The sequence below is a fragment of the Arvicanthis niloticus genome, chromosome 3 (genome assembly GCF_011762505.2).
Source record: "Arvicanthis niloticus isolate mArvNil1 chromosome 3, mArvNil1.pat.X, whole genome shotgun sequence".
NCBI lineage: Eukaryota > Metazoa > Chordata > Mammalia > Rodentia > Muridae > Arvicanthis > Arvicanthis niloticus.
Window position 1 is genome coordinate 72,063,034 of NC_047660.1, and position 17,387 is coordinate 72,080,420.

General features: G+C 41.7%; 1 protein-coding gene across 6 annotated transcripts in view; it reads left to right on the forward strand.

The window, feature by feature from the left end:
* Nucleotides 1–17,387, forward strand: part of Fermt2 (FERM domain containing kindlin 2) — a 70,003-nt gene that overhangs the window by 22,878 nt on the left and 29,738 nt on the right. For all 6 annotated transcript variants that reach the window (XM_034497640.2, XM_076931184.1, XM_034497637.2 and 3 more), the window contains exon 3: nucleotides 2,582–2,815. In XM_034497640.2, the coding sequence (XP_034353531.1) occupies nucleotides 2,582–2,815 (234 nt within the window). The remainder of the gene's footprint in view (nucleotides 1–2,581; nucleotides 2,816–17,387) is intronic.

Genomic DNA, 17,387 nt, shown 5'->3' on the forward strand with positions numbered 1-17,387 from the left:
AAGTGCTAGGCATTAATGACCCAGCACAGTGCTTAACCTAGGAAATGGAGAAATAGCCTTTTCTTTTCCCTGTAGCATCAGCTCTCTGTAGGAAAAGACTGCGGTTGTCAGATATGCTACTGAACTCAATGGCCTCTTCTCTTCCCTTCCTGACTGCTTCACGCTACCTCTTCAGTACTCTTCCTGGGACCCCCAGCTCCCACCCCTGTTCTACAAGTAAGCCACTCAGTTTATCTCAAAGTTACTCTGGGAGCAACCCAAATCTTCTGGATTTTTGGATTCAGGCTGACTTTATAATTTACTTAGTTAGTTGGTTAGTTGGCTTTTGTTTCGTTTTGTTTTAAAGACAGGGTTCCTCTGTGTAGCCCTGAGTAGGCTGTCTTGGAATGGAACTCTCACTGTAGACCAGGCTGTCCTCAAAGTCAGAACTCTGCCTACTTCTGCCTCCCAAGTGCTAGTATTGAAGTGTTTGTCACTGTTGAGCCATTTCTTCAGTCCCCAGAGTGACTTGATTACAGTCCTTACCCACCTTTCTTTTTCTCACTGGAAATTTGCGACTTCACTTCCTTCATGGGGATGTTGTCACTAGAGACTTAATGGAAGTGCCTGGGTAGAGGTATAGGGAGAAAGGATCGTGTATCTACCTACAGCCTCAGCCTCTCTGACTATCTTAATCTCTGTTCCTAAAGAGAATGGTAACAGGTGTGACCAGTTACTCTATAAAAAGCCCCAGCTGCCTCCATCTGTTGTAAACTAATCCAGAACTTAGTACTTCCAAAAGTTGTCAAATTCAGTGCTAGAAAATAACTTAAGGCATGAGGGCTACGTGCAAAACAGAACAGCTGCAAAATACTGGTTCCGCGTGTGTTTGCAGGTGAGCTCCCAACACCATGATCGATACAGTTTGGTAAGAAAATAACTTGGAGAATCACCTTTGCTTCAGATAAGATAACAGTTATCAGTGTCATAAACAGAGATTCTGTCTCCACTGCTAAGACGCATAGCTGGGCTCTTAGCAAAGGGACAGAGAAGCTGGGCCACACAGCTATGTCCTTCCCCGTAGATCAGTTCTGCTGGTCAATAGCAAGAGCTCCTCCGAGTGCCTCAGTTTTGATTTCAAGAATGCTGTTCTTAACAGTTTCTTTAGCTGTTGCTGGTGTGAGTTCTCTTTTGTTTGGCGATTTCTCCCTCTGGAGGACTTGTTTGGCTGTTTCATTTCTCTTAAGTCATTGCTCCCTCTTGGGTACTTAGTAACCTTAATATACAATTGATCCAAAAAGATTTTTTTTTAATTCAATACTACCATAAATACCAGCTGGAATTGGTTGTATATCTGCCTGTTACAAATTTACTGTTATTGTATGCCTTATCTGAATGTACCCAAATCTTGTATATCTGGCTTCTAAAGCTGCTAAAACATTTTATAGATATTAATGTTTTATATATACTTGTGACAAAATATGTTCAAAGAAAAAACTTGGGCTCTATGATTCTTGTCCTGGTTGATTTTTGTTAACTTGATACAAACCTAAACATATCTGAGAGTAAGGAATCTTTATTGAGAAAATGTCTCTATCAGTTTGGCCTGTAGGATATTTTCTTGATTGATGGTTGATGTAGGAGGGCCCAACTCACTGTGGGTGGAGCCACTCCTGCCTGGGCAGAGGGTCCAGACTTGTACAAGCAAGCAGAGCAAGCCGGTGAGCAGCATTCTTCTGTGCTGTCTGCTTTATATATAGATCCTGCCTCCACATCCCTGCCTTGACTTCTCTCAGTGATGGAGTGTGGCCTGAAAGTTGTAAGCTGAAATAAACCCTTTTTCCCCAGTCACTTGGTCGTGATGTTTATCTTACCATACCACAGCAGTAGAAACGCTAACCACCACAATTTTCTGAGTTACTTTCCTGGGGATGTTTTTGGAAAGCATGTTTGGGCTGCAGGCTGTTCACATTTGTTCTGGAGTTCTTTCCCTGCCCCTTCACCTAGAGTGTCCATTCTCTGATTCCCAGTCTGTGTCCTTACTACCTTAGTGCATTATTTTTTTTTATTTCTTAAGGCTTTTATTTTATTTTAATTATATTGGAGGTGTACTTTAGTACTGGTATCCACAAAAGCCAGAGGCATTAGATTCCACTGAAGCTGGGGTTATGGGTGGTTGTGAGTCACCTGTTGTGCTAGAGCAGCAAGAATGGTTAACCACTGAGCTTCCTCCCCAGCTCCCACCTGCATGCATGTGTGTAGCCTCAGAAATTAGCCTTTTAATATATTTTGTGGGGATTCTGTTGTCTGTTCTTCAAAGCCAAATTTCAAAATCCACTACTATGTTCTTATTAATGTTTCCTATTCAAGTCCAAGGTTCTGTTTGTCTTTCAAGATCCAGCTGGTCAGTTGGCCTTGGGTATTTTTTCCTGTGCACTGGGTTTTGAGGGTAGGGAAAGTGTTTTCTCCACTGTGTGTATATTTTGGTACCTATCACTAACAGTCTCTTGTTCTTAAGTACCCCGTTTTTGTATTTATTTTCTCTCCAGGTGTTCTGGACTATTTTTAAACCTTTTTCTTGTTTACTGTTTGTTATCTATAGATGTAAAAAAAGATTGGTCTGACCATGCTCTCTGGTGGGAAAAGAAGAGGACTTGGCTGCTGAAGACACACTGGACCTTGGATAAGTATGGTGTCCAGGCAGACGCCAGGCTTCAGTTCACCCCACAGCACAAGCTGCTCCGCCTGCAGCTCCCCAACATGAAGTATGTGAAGGTGAAAGTGAACTTCTCTGACCGAGTCTTCAAAGCTGTGTCTGACATCTGCAAGACTTTCAGTAAGTGATCAGCCCCTCAGTAAAGCGGGAGGCAGATGTGGCCGGAACTTGGCATTGAGCTTATCCTAAGGGTATGTGGGTTTGGACCCTATGTGCATCAATATTTGAAATTATTATTTATAGTTTGTTTTGAGATAAAAAGTACTGGGTTAAGATGAAACAGGAAGAATTAGATTTTTTTTCCCTGATTAAAGTCGTATTTTATATAAAACTCTTTTCTGATGACTTGATCATTTGACAGTAGTGGGACTGAACCTTGGGTCTCAGTGCACGAAAAGCAAGCGCCTTTCCACTGAGCTATACCCTAAGCTACAACCGCATTGTTTGTCGGAGGGCAGGGAAGGGAGCAGGCATTGTTTTCAGAGGGCTATGGCTCTTCGGTATTTCCTTCACTAAGTCACTTTGATTTTAGTAGTTTAGAGAGATGATGTCACTCCCTTTGATGAAGGCCTGCCCACTCCTAAGGAAACTACTGTGAGGACTTGCCAGCCCAATGTGAATACTTTGCTTTCAGAAAGAAGATGTGAATTGCTTTTTACTTGTCTGACATGGTTATGATGTATAACAGGAAGCATTCAGCCACCATGGAAATGTGAACATTTGTCATTGCCACTAGTACATAGTTCTTAGATATATTTAATGATTTTCCAAGTTTTAATTTCAACTAGAACTATAACTCTTTTTATACATATGTTGCATTTTCAGATGATACTAGTAATTCATAAAACTATTGGCCCCCAAAGTAACTTTGATCTACAGTTTGATTTGCTACATATTTGCTTGTTCAGACTATGTTGTATACTGTGTGTTTGTGTGTGGGTTTGCACATGTGTTTGCAGGTGTGGACTTCCCTAGTGTAAACATGTTAGAAGGATGTTGATTCTCTGTTCTATTGTGTTTTCTGCACTAATTCCTTCAAACAGGTGTCTTTGAACCTGGAGCTAGGCTGGTTGCCAGTGAGCCTCCGGCAATCCTGTCTCTGTCCCCCCATAGCACTGGGGTTGCTATTTAGGTGGAAACTGGCTATTTAGGTGGAAGCTGAGGATTTGAACTCATGTCCTCGTGCTTGCACTGCAAGTGCTCTTACCCACAGAGCCATCTCCCTGGCCCCAAGTATTTGCATTTTTAATACAATTTACTGTTTTGTGCTGTTTTACAATAATTGTGTGTAGTTGCACTGGTATTCCCCATTCCCAGAGTTCTGTTAGTGGATGTTTCGGTTGTTTCACTCTTAGAGCAAATACTGCCATCAGGTCTTGTTTTTGTTTAGCATGTTGTTGACAAGTTTTCAGTTGAGATAGCTTCAGGACACACCCATAATTCCTCAGAGCTGCACTTACTGCTAGAGCCATTCACATACTCCATCTGTGCAGGTACTCCTCCTGTGCAGGTACTCCTCCTGTGCAGGTACTCCTCCTGTGCAGGTACTCCTCCTGTGCAGGTATTCCTCCTGTGCAGGTATTCCTCCTGTGCAGGTACTTCTGGAAGGAAGGCTGGGCTGGAACTGTTGCTCCTTAAGTTTCTGTTTCTAGATTTGTCTCATGGATTCTCCATTTCTCTGTGGTTCTGATGGCCTCTTTGATCAAGTCAGAATCTACTTTAGGCCTTTTAAGACTTTTTTTTAAGATTTATTTATTTATTTTATGTATATGAGTGCTCTATCTGAATGTACACCTGCATGTCAGATATGGGCATCAGATCCCATTACAGATGGTTGTGAACCACCATGTGGCTGCTGGGAATTGAACTCAGGATCCCTGGAAGAGCAACCAGTGTTCTTAACCACTAAGCCATCTTTCCAGCCCCTAATAATTTTTTTTTAAGATTTATTTTATGTATATGAGTGCTCTATTTTCATGCACACTAGAAGAGGGAATCAGATTCTATTACAAGTGGTTGTGAACCACCATGTAGTTGCTGGGAATTGAACTCAGGGCCTCTGGAAGAACTGACAGTGCTTTTAACCACTCAGCCATCTTTTCAGCCCCAAGAATCTTTTTTTTTAAACCTCTGAAATGGTGTGTTTTTCTTATTTTAAAGCAATCTTAGAAATGCTTATCTTCCCCCCCTCCCCCCAATTTTTAGGTATCCTTTGCTGTTATTTCCAAGAACTTAGGGTATCAGAGGGGAAACAGACAGATTAATACCACTATTATGTAATGCTTCTGGATAACTCACTATGTTTATCTGGATAATACAGATTAAAACACTGAAAACTGCAAGAAATTACATAAGTTATCTAATACATAGTGTTTAGAATTAATAGCTACTGATACTTTGTCATTTTTAAGTCACAGTAACATAGGTAAATTTCTTGAATACCAGTCTCCTAACTTTCTTGACAAAAGTACATACATGGCCTAGTTTGTCTTTTTGTTACTGTAATTAAAGGTGTATGTCACCATACATGGCTTAAATTATTTTTTAATTCATTTATTGCTTGTGTATGGCAGTGGAGCAAATGTCTTGATGGTGTACATGTGCAGGTCGAAGGACAACTTTCAGGAGTTGGTTATGTCATACTGAGTGGGTTCTGTGACTTAAACTTGAGTCCTTAGCCTCTATTCTGAGCCATTTACTAGACCAGATCTTTTTTTTTTTTTTTTTTTTTTTTTTGTTGTTGTTGTTGTTGTTGTTGTTGTTTTTTTTTTTTTGTTTTTTGTTTTTTGTTTTTCGAGACAGGGTTTCTCTGTATAGCCCTGGCTGTCCTGGAACTCACTCTGTAGACCAGGCTGGCCTCGAACTCAGAAATCCACCTGCCTCTGCCTCTGCCTCCCAAGTGCTGGGATTAAAGGTGTGCGCCACCACCGCCAGGCCAGATCTTTTATTTTTATTCTTAGTGTTCTTTCTAGCTTATCTTGTCTGAATGATCATCACAGATGCTAAGCTCTGAAAAACGTTTTTTCTGTATTTCTTGGGAGCTTTGTAGGTGAGTGTAGGGTTGATGTTTTGTTTTGTTTCTTTGGGACATCCTCAAGTGCTAGGACAGTGAGTGTGCCACCATGCCTGGCTTAGGGTTGAGTCTAGCAGCTTCTCTATGCTATATTCAGTGAGCCACCTCTCAGACCTGTTTTCCTCATTGGTTACTGCCATTACAAATGTCACTTTCTATAAAGATAGTCATACCTCTTAGAATAACTTATCCTCTTTCTCGTTTGTGCACCTTGTCCCCTACATTGTCTCATTGCAATGAACTAGAAAGTTTTTTTTAAAAGATTTATTTATTCAATATTGTTTTATATTATTATACAACATTCCGCCTGCATGTATCCTTCAGGCCAGAAGAGGGCACCAGATCTCATTATAGATTGTTGTGAGCCACCATGGGTTGCTGGGAATTGAACTCAGGACCTCCGGAAAAGCAGACAGTGCTCTTAACCTCTGAGCCATCTCTCTAGCCCATGATCTAGACTTTTAATCGTGTTAGCGTTGGCAGTATTGTTTCATTGTTCCTGATACTTACCTTTTGTTGTATTTAGGAACTTTTTGACCGTTCCTAATACCTAATCACATGAAATGTACTTAGCTGGAGATCAGGCAATCAATGTCATACATAGAACAAGGGAAAGGACCTGTGTGCCCTTCACACCATAGTGTGTACCCTTCACACCATAACATAGTTCACACTTCCCTCTCTTATCATCTGCTTACTGTCACTGACTCTTGCAGATTTTAACTCATTGTAAGATGTCTTAGACGTTCGTCTTTCCTTCTACATCCTCTTGTGAGTGAAGGTGAATGCTGAGTGTTAAGTTTCTGTATAAGTTGTATGCATGTTTGTTCTGTTGGGAAGGTTCTTACAACTTTCATTACTGCTAATATTGTGTCGTTTTCAGCCACTTGCTTGCCCTCTGCTTTAGAATTTCAACTCTTTTGATTTCTAGACAGAGACAAGGCCTGGCAGCTTGGCCCCAGGCCCCAGAGGTTCTACAGCTTTGTGTTTAGCACTACCAGCTGGAGAACAGGCTTCCGAACCCTGAGTGTGCAGGATAGTCCATATTCAAGCTGGAGCAGCCTTGGGATTGGAGGAATCCAGAAAGGGGAAAAGTGAGGGGGGACTCTCTCCTGTGCTCACAGTAGATGAGTGCTGGGGCCCACTCTCCCATGCTCATGCTTCCTGGGCCAGCTCTTCCCTGTCCTTCCTCTCAGCTCTACTGTGCTGCCCAGGAGAGGTTCAGTGCCCTACCTCCAGATTGCTGGAGTCAGTGAGAGGCAGGGTCAACTCTGCATGGCCCTTAGATATTAACATGGTCCTGTGCAGCTGCCCGTTCAGGGCATTACAAGACAGTTCTGAGTAGATCTGCACAGGGTGAAAGTATAGGTAAGCTTGCCAATCCTGAAGTAACTTATTGGAGATTCTCTGTTCATCTTTCCACCACTGAACACCAAATACTGACATGACTTCGTAACTACTCACCGCAATATTTTTCTCCCAATAAGTCCTTTAATATTCAAGCCAAGTAATTTTCTTCAAATTAAATGAATCCACTTAAGTGCTGGTCACTGTGGTTTCCATTAGTTGAACTCTTCTGGGTTCGTTTTTGTGGCGCTTGATTACTGAAAGAGAAGTAGAATCCAAAGGAAGAAAAATGACATGGCTGGTGTTATCAAAATGTCATTAACATCAGAGCCCAGAGAAATGTGGAGGATGCCAGCTACTCAACAGTCAGCAGTGTGGAAGAACATCCAATTGAATGGGAAATTATAATTTGTTAAAAAAATGTCGTGTAATGATTAAATGAGATAAGCTTGTTTGCACAGCAGACATCGCTGTCAGAGAATGGTGAGTTCTTATCTAACCTGTATGCTGACAGGCAGACATCACAAATGTGCACTATGCCCAGGACAGTGACTCGGACAGTCTCCTCCCAGAGTTTGACAATGTTTCATGCTTACAGTGTGTTAGGTGGTAATAGATTGGGGTTCAGGTCTTCCCACTAGTGAGGTTAGCTAAGCCATTCCTAATCCATTCCCACTTTCTCCTCTGCCCTGGCCCTGGGAAAAGCACTTGTATTTGGTACAGACACACACAGGGATAGTGATAGCAGGGCTGATTGAAGGGTTTCCTGCGAAGAAAGAAGAATCCATCAGATTATTGTTCTGTACTTTGTGCTTGTGTGCACCCTCAGGGTTTTTGTTGTTTGTCTAGTCTAGAAACTGTTCAGTGCTTCTTGTTACTTTATTTTCAAATTACTTTTCTCATATATGTTGTTCTTTATAAGTTTAGTTTTGGCTGTAAGTTACAGAAATCCAAACTCAGCTGTGATCCAAATAAGGGTTTACATTTTTGCATCATGAGAAGGTACATGCGGAACTTGAAGTGCTTAGTTAATGTCTCTGAGGACAAGCCCTTCCACAAGGCCCTGCATTAGTGAGGGCTTCTGTTGCTGTGATTAACACCATGACCAAAAGCAGCTTGGGAGAGAAGGGGTATTCCAGCTCAGTGCTCTCAGGTCATGCTTCGTGCTCTGTCGTCACTGTGTCGAGTTGATTAAAACCCAGTCAGGACATGCCTCCTTTGGAGGAGGGGCTGTTGAGCCCCTCTTCCAAACTTGGCTGATCAGTGAAGCAGAAACGCCCCAGACTGTTCCACCTGGGTCACTTGGAGTCTTAGCTGCAATAGAGACTAGAGAAACAGAGAAATACTTATGTTTGCAGTTTCTTTATCTTAGAGACAAGCAGAGAGTAGGGTTAAAAAGTGGTTGGTGAATTTACCCTTCAGCAGGTTTGCTGCATGCTCCTTTCTTAAGTCCATAATGAGCCAAACTAAGCAAAACATAAAGATAAAGATCAAATGATGTTTTAATTAGAGTAACTGAGGGCTTATGAAAACTTTTTTATTTCACTTTGAAAATTTATTTTCTCTGTGTGTGTTTTGTCTGTGCACCACGTATCTACCTAAGGCCAGAAGAGCATGTCAGGTCCTCAGGAACTGGAATTATAAATGGTTTTGAACAGCTATGTGGATGCTGGGAATCCAATCTGGGTCCTCTGGAAAAGCAGTCAGTCAGTGCTTTTAAGAGCTGAGCCATCTCTCCAACCCCTCACTTAACTATCTGGTCAGTTTGACTGAGGTATATAATCTTCAGGTAATATAGAATGCATTTTTGACAAGCCTACAGCAGTGTGATAAGGCAGGTTTCCTCACCCTAGAGTTTCCTCACCCTAGAGTTTCCTCTCCCTAGAGTTTCCTCATCCTAGAGTTTCCTCTCTCTAGAGTTTCCTCTCCCTAGAGTTTCCTCATCCTAGAGTTTCCTCACCCTAGAGTTTCCTCACCCTAGAGTTTCCTCTCCCTAGAGTTTCCTCTCCCTAGAGTTTCCTCATCCTAGAGTTTCCTCACCCTAGAGTTTCCTCTCCCTAGAGTTTCCTCATCCTAGAGTTTCCTCATCCTAGAGTTTACTCTCCCTAGAGTTTCCTCATCCTAGAGTTTCCTCACCCTAGAGTTTCCTCTCCCTAGAGTTTCCTCTCCCTAGAGTTTCCTCATCCTAGAGTTTCCTCTCCCTAGAGTTTCCTCACCCTAGAGTTTCCTCACCCTAGAGTTTCCTCACCCTAGAGTTTCCTCACCCTAGAGTTTCCTCTCCCTAGAGTTTCCTCACCCTAGAGTTTCCTCACCCTAGAGTTTCCTCACCCTAGAGTTTCCTCTCCCTAGAGTTTCCTCACCCTAGAGTTTCCTCAGTCCCCTTTGCTGTTTTTACCCCAGCAACCACTGATCTGTCTTCTATTACTATAAGGGCTGCCTTTTCTCAAATGTCATTTTAGCATAACCATAGTATATGTGGCCTTTTCTAAATGGCTTTTACCTCTTAGCATATTGCTTTGAGCCCTTCATGTATAATTTACCTGTGGTGGTTTGAATGGGAAATGTTCCTTGTAGGCCCAGATATTTGTACATTTGTTCTGCAGTTGGTGGCACTGTTTGGGAAGGTTTGGGTTGCACAGTCTTGCTAGAAGAATTATGTTGCCGGAAATGGGATTTCAGTTTCACCCACCTCACCCTGTCTGTTTTGTGCTTACAGTAAAAGATGTGGTTTCCTAGTTTCCTGTTCCTGTTGCCGTGTCTTCTGCTTGTTGTCATGGTTTCTCATCATTATAGACTCTGACCTTTCTGAAACATAAACCAAAATAAAATTCTTCTATAGGTTGCTTTTGGTCGTGATATTTTATCACAACAACAAAAAAATAATACTACTTACCAATCTCAGGGCACATTGATTCTCTAGTTTGGACTACTATAAATAAAGCTGCTGGACTAGTGAGATAGAGCTCAGCAGGTAAAAGTGCTTGCCCCCCACCCCCACCCCCCAGCCTGAAGACCTGAGTTCAGTTTCTGAGACCCTTAACTGCATAAAGTCTAATTTCTGCAAATTGTCATCAGACCCTCCATGTACACATACACACACAGTAAGTAAAAGAGAATGAAAATGCTGAATAAAGATGCTAAACCATCCACTTGTAATTCTTGTAGGAATTCTGGATCATAAGACATAGGAAATTTAAAAGAATGAAAATTTACAGCTCCTTTGCAAAACGCCCATGCTAGTTTGCATTCTGAGCAGCAGTACTTAAGAGTTCTGTTGTCTGGTGAGGTGGATTAAATAAGACTAGCCCCACAGGACCATATATTTGAATGCTTAGTCACCAGGGAGAAGCACTATTTGAAAGAATTAGAAGGATTAGGAGGTGTGGCCTTGTTGGAGAAAATGTGTGCTGGAGGTGAGCTTTGAGGTTTCATAAGCTCATGCCAGGCTGTGAGCTCTCTTCCCCCTGCCTCCCTGCCTCCCTGCCTCCCTGCCTCCCTGCCTCCCTGCCTCCCTGCCTCCCTGCCTCCCTGCCTCCCTGCCTCCCTGTCTCCCTGCCTTTTTCTCCCTCTCCCTTCCTCAATCCCTCCCTCTTTTATGAATTAGGCTATCTGATAGAACTACAGACATTCCCTGCACATTCCGGATATAAAAACTTTATTGGACATGTTTTAAATTGTTTCTTAGTGTGTGGCTAGCTTTTTTGAAATGTTATTGAAAAAAGATTTTAATGTTTGTCAAAACCAGTTTGTGATCTCTATTTTCTCTCATTCTGTTTTCCTTGCTTTCTATTAAAGGGTTTATTTATTTAGTTGTCCTCTGTGATTATAGTTATCTCTACTGGTGACTTATGCTCTATTTCTACGTTCATCTTCATAGTGATTGCTTTCAGGGGTGTCCAACTTTTCAGCCTGTGTTCAGGATGGATGTGAATATAGCTTGACACAGAAAAATCATCACCTTACTTAAAACACTATTGTTTTTTTTTTTTTCTTTGAATTTTTTTTAACTGGATTTGTGCAGCTCTTGAGCAAGAATTTTGTAGCTGACAATAGTGTCACAGAGGTAGGCCTGTCTGTAGGAGATAGTCTTCATTGTTGATGTAGGAGGGCCCAGCCCATTGTGGACAACAGCACTCCCTAAGCTGGGCTCTGAAAGCAAAGAAAGCTCATTAGTAGACAGGCAACATGGATGCATTCGTTTCTCTTTGTGTATGGGTGGGACCAGTTAGTTGTCTTGAGTTCCTGACTCTGAGACACTTCTGCAATTATAGACTCTAACCTGGAAATGTAACCCAAATAAGCCCTGTCTTCTATCAGTTGTTTTTTTATTAGATTGTTTTATTACAGCAACAAAAATTAAACTGGTATGTGTAGGTTTTTCCTTCTTTATCTAATTTTTTTTTAAGTCTTGATTTTTGCCTTTATTTTTGAAGTACACTATAGCTGAGGAAGCAGAGTGTTTCCTTCCTTCAGTAATCGTTGTCTTTAAGTTGTTTTCTGGTCGGCCTGGTTCCAGAAATGTCTGTCAGTCTATGTATGCTTTCTGTTTCTTTTTAGTAATGCCTAAGTATCTTCTTTTCAAGAGTGTCTCTTGTTACATCTTCAAGGTTTTTGGTCATTCCTCTGCCAATCTGCTAATTATCCTGCCCAGTGTATTTACCATAGCAAGTATGTTTTCATCACTAGAAGTTTGATTTTATTTTTATTTGAATCTTTTATCTTTCTCTTCATTACATTTATTTCTCCGTTTTAATGCACACACTATACATAGAGCAGCTCCCGTTGCTAGTGGCTGGTGCTTCATCTGGGTAATTTCTGCTTCCCTTCCTGCCTCCTCCTCTTCTTTTCTTTCACTCAGGATTATGGATTATATTTTCTCTGCTTGGGTTCTCTTGAAGAAGACCTTTACTCTTCCATTTTGAAATTTCAAAGCAATGTCTCCTGGTTAAGGATTTACTTACGTCCCGTTATTTTGGAGACTCCTGAGGGCCTGATTCTTGTGTTACTGTTTCCTTGCTAGTTCTGTTCCCTTGTTTGATCATTTGCTGTTGGTGTGTGCCGTTGGGCAGTGTTCTTGGGTTGGCCCTCTTAGGAATAACTGCGTGTCTTCTACTGGAGTTTTTCACTCTGGCACCACATTTCAATTCTCAGTGTTTGTATTTCCCCTGAGTGTTTGTTGCACAGCTGATCAATAGATTTAAGATCTGGCTTGTAATACAGTTGTACCTCAGTGGAATAGTGACAACACATAGAAACCCCTCCCCTGTTAATATCTAACCTCTTAGTCCCTGCTTCTTTGCTGCCCTGTTGTCCTCACAGATGCCCTTCTCTCATCTTTTTAGAGTGTTTATTGAAGTAGTTTCTTTTTTTTTTACTCCTACCATGCTTCTCGTGTATTGCTTGTTTTGTGCATACGAGGACTCTACTGCTGAGCTATGTATGTCTCTGACTTTCATATTTGAAACCGTTAGCATTTCATTGCTACCATAAGGAAATATCATAAATTTAACAGCTGAAAACAACACAGAATTTTTATCTTGTAGGCTGAAGGTCTGGGCACAGCAGCGTGACTCACCCAGGTGCCCTGCTTAGACCTCTGAGGTCTTTGTTCCCTCCTGGACACTCAGAGAGTGAGTTCTTTAAGGCACAGTTTGGTTCCTTGTAGTTGTAGGAATAAGGTTTCCCCTCCATTTCTGAGACCTCCTGAGTTCTCCTCAGGTTCATCTGACCTCTTCTCGTTCATCTTTCTTGTGGCTCTTTCTTCAGCCTCTCTTTTGTTTATAAAGAATGATGTGATTATATTGGACCCATCCAGATAACCCATCTATCTCCCGAGGATCAGTTGCTTAATAACCTTCATGGCAGTGTCTACATTGTTGAAATGTAGAGCCAGGGAAACTTAAGGGTTGTCTCTAGAGTTTCTCACCTTGGAGCCTTTCTTAAATGTCCATTCACAGTTCTGTGATGACACACCCTGGATTTCTAATAGGGAGTTTTGGGTGGGGCTTAGTTCATTGCCCTGCCTTGGGGAGCATCAACTCAAAGGCTTGATCCTGCGCTGTTACAGTTTTGTGTTGACAGGATCCTCTAGGCAGATGAGGTGGATTTAACACAGTAGCAGAGCAGGAGACTGTGGCAAAGTGTGTTTCCGTCTACAGTGCTTTGGTTTGGTGTGGCTTCGTTCCTAGCATTTGGCCCAGTGAGTCAGTAGCCCTCACCCATCTCTCCTCTTGATGCTTCACCACATTGGTCAGCCAGTTCCTGCTATTCTATCTGGCTTAGTTCTTCTCTTATTTGATTTGTATTTGTTCATAGTTTTGTTTCTTGGAAACAAGATCTTACTTTGTGCCCTAGGCTGGCTTTGAACTTATAGAAGCCTCAGCTTCTCAAGTGCTGGGATTATAAATGTATCCCATTATTCGTACCTCTTGATATTCTTTCCTACGGGCAAATATTTTTTTGTCATTTTGGAAAAGTAAAAAGAACAATTGCACTGACTCATTATGCTTAATCAGAAACTCAAAAGAAACGTTTTCTTTAAAGAATATCTAAAGTTATTTTCCTCAGACACCCATGGTATACTCATTTTTAGTTTCTCTATCTCCAGGCCCTATAATTTCATATATGTATGCATGTATACACGCACTTGTGTTATACATACACGTACACTACTTATGTAGTTCACCTAGGTTATCAGTTAGTTTGATAATACTGAGTTATAAGCATTAAATGCTACTGTTATATAGTTTCATATAGTGGCAAGAGGTACAAGGACTTTGTATGGGGCCCATGAATGCCAGCTGTTTATTATTCAATGGGATGGTATGTTTTATGTCTGACATTTTCATGACTCATAGTCCTATATTGTTCTCCAGTCCCACTCTTATACTTATTTTAAATGTTTTTAGACTTTGTTCCTGAAAAAAGGCACAAAGTCGATAGATTATATTTAAAAAAATAGAACGTATAGGTGTGCGTCTACATACCAGTTTATGCATGTAAATCCAGTAGTTCCCATGGAGAAAGAGGGTGTTAGAACTCCTGAAACTAGAGTTACAGGCAGTCATGAGCCATCTGACGTGGGTGCCGGGAACAAACTTGGGTCTTCTGTAAGAGCAATATGAGCTCTTAATCCCTGAGTTATCTCTCTAGCCCATAAATCAGTAAATTCTAAATTTCTTTAGTTAGTAAAATAGTCTCCTACATGAATGATTAGGTTTACTTCTTGTCATCATTATAATGAAATGAAAATCAACTATTCACATTTCCTGTGCAGCCAGTGGCTTATGCAGCTCAAGGGTGGAACTGTCAACAAGCAGGAGACTGAGACAAGCTCCTAAGCTTCCAGATACTCTGTGAGAAGTAGGAATAAACTTAACTTATAGAACGTCTATAGAACAGGCTCCTGGGTGTGCTGAGCGCCTGAGAACACTGGAGAGGGAAGGCCTCTAAGCATGTCGTTTACTGTTTTGACGGGACAAGCAGCTTCATTGGCCCAGTTGGTTAAGAAGTATTTGCCTGCTTATGACAAACTGAAATGTTAGTTAATAGTATTTATTGTTGCTGTCTTAGTTACATTTATAGCTGTGAGCTGGACAGGAAATGACTTAGGAACAAAAATCTCAATGTATGAATGTGCAGTGCAGAAATTCTCAGAACCTAGGAAACATTCCAGAACCACTGACGAAGACTTCAGATAACACATGCTTGATTTCCCCTCTCCAGCTAATCAGTGACACAGAGGTGTTAGAAGTGTGTCACAGCTCAGCTGTGACTCATTTTGTACCCTCCAGTATTTTGGATTTTTTCCCCATGTACTAATGTAGTTTATCTAAGGAGAAACAACCAAGAGGGAAAGCTTGCCGCCACCACCAGCCTGCCCCACTTAGCACTGAAGCAGGAAGTAAGCTTAAAATGTCTGTCTTAAAAGATGTGTTATTTTTAATTATATTTTCTATCTGTTTTGGGGTATGTGCACATGAGTACAGGTTCCCTCAGAGGCCAGAGGGGTTAGATATCCCCCTGTAACTGCAGCTGAAGGTGATTGTGAGCTGCCTGATGTGGGCTCTGGGAACTAAACTCAGGTCCTCTGCAAGAACAGTGTATGCTCTCAACTGCCAAACCATCTCTTCAGCCCAACATAGAGTTTTCTTATGTCTTTCTATTCTCCAAACATGGCAATGGTGGCATTTAAATCAAACGGTGCAGTGAGAATGAAGCGTGCAGCTCACAGACATCTATGTGTGTGACTGTGACACATACGACAGAGAAACAGCTGAAAGGGAGGAACCGTCTACTGGGACATCAGTTTTAGAGGTTTCTATCCATTGTGGCAGGGAGGGCTTGGTGGAGCAGAGAGAGTGCTTGTTCAGTGGACTTTCTTCTGATTCCATTCAAGTCCAATCAGGTTCCCCCTTCTGGGCAGCTACTTCCCCCTTAGTTAATCCTCCACAGAATGCCCTCCCATACAGACCCAGAGGAGTGCTTCACTAGTCTTATATATCCGTGCTCTCGTGCCAGTCAAATTGACAGTCAAGAGGGCCACCATATAAGATCAGTCAGATATTAAATGTGTTCCTCTAAGAAGTAGTCTGTGGGCTGTGGCAATAGCTCAGCAGTGGAAAGCTCTTGCCGCACCCACAGAGTCTAGAGTTGAATCTACAGAGCCCATTGCATTCTGGGTGGGCCTGGTTGGTGACTGGCCTGTACAAGACAAAGATGACAGAGACCAGTGATCTGGAGCAAACTAGCTAGTGAGACTTAACCATATTTCTGAGTTTGATGTAGAAACTCTCCTTCAGTAAATAAGGAAGAAAAATGGTGGAGGAAGATTCCTAGCACCAACATAGGGCCTCCATATGTATGTACATGCACCGTGTATGCCCACGCATACATGGGCACAGACATATACACCACATGTTTGTATGAAGAAGGAAAAGTAAGTAGTCTACAAAAATAATGACAGTTCATTTATATTAAGTAAATACAGATCAGAACATTCACCTGAAATATCTTCTGGGTTTCTGAACATACCCATTAGTAATGAGGCATCAGATCCAGAACCCACACATAGGGGTGAGCTAATATTACATCTTAAATACATATGAATGAAGAGCCAGCCCTAGTGGTGCACACCTTTAATCACAGCACTCAGACAGAGGCAGGCAGATTGCTATGGGTTCAAGGCCAGTCTGGTCCACATAGTGAGGTCAGTCCAGCCACGGCTAAACGGTAAAAGAGACCCTATCTCGAAAAGGAACTCTTGTTTTGTTTTTTATGTAACTAAAATCTTCTGTTATTTTTGTTGGTATTGCTAGTTGTACAAAGTATGGAGCTCCATATGACATTTCCCTACATGTGTACTCTTGCACTTTACTCATATCCTGCCCCGTCACCCACCCGCGTCTCTCCTCCCCCTATAGTCTCTTCCTTCGCTTCATGACTTTCTGAATATATGTAGATTGATGAATGATGATTCCGCTAAATGCAGGCTTATCTCTTCCTTCCCCATTACGTGTTATTTTCTCTTGCATATCTTTTGGGCCCTTCTTCCTCCCACATAATCCCCTTCTAATTTCATGTTCACACATAAGTATGTATATGGTGTGTGTGTGTGTGTGTGTGTGTGTGGTAAGAGAGAGATTCTGATGAGAGTACACATGGAATATTTGTCTCTTCAGTTTCATTCATTTTCCTGAAAATATCATTAATTTTATTCTTTACAGCAGAATAAAATTCTGTTGTGTTTATATACTACAATTTCTTTATCCATTCATCTGCTGATTATCTAGGCCACTTCCAAAGCTCAACTTTAGTGAATAGTGTAGCATGCTGACTTGCTAAAAGACCCTGTGAGTATATACCCAGGCCTGTTACAGCTGGAGCAGACAGTAGCTCTAAGTTCAGTTTTGAGAGAAAGCTCCACACAGATTCCATAGCGGCTGTACTAGTTCACACTCACTAGTAGTCATACAGGGTTGGTTTGTTTGTTTTGTTTTGTTTTAATTTGTGGACGTGAGTGTTTCCCTGCATGTGTGTCTGTGCACCATGTCTGTACCTGGTGTCCAAGGAAGCTAAAGAGGGCATTAGATCCCTTAGGACTCCCTTAGGACTGGAGCTATAGAGACAGTTAGGAGCTACCATGTAGGTGATAGGAATTGAGCCTGGGTCCTCTGGAAGAGCTGCCAGTATTCTTTAATTGCTTAGCCATCTCTCTAGCTCCACATTGGATTTTTGGATAATAGCCATTCTCACTGGGGTGAGATGGAATTT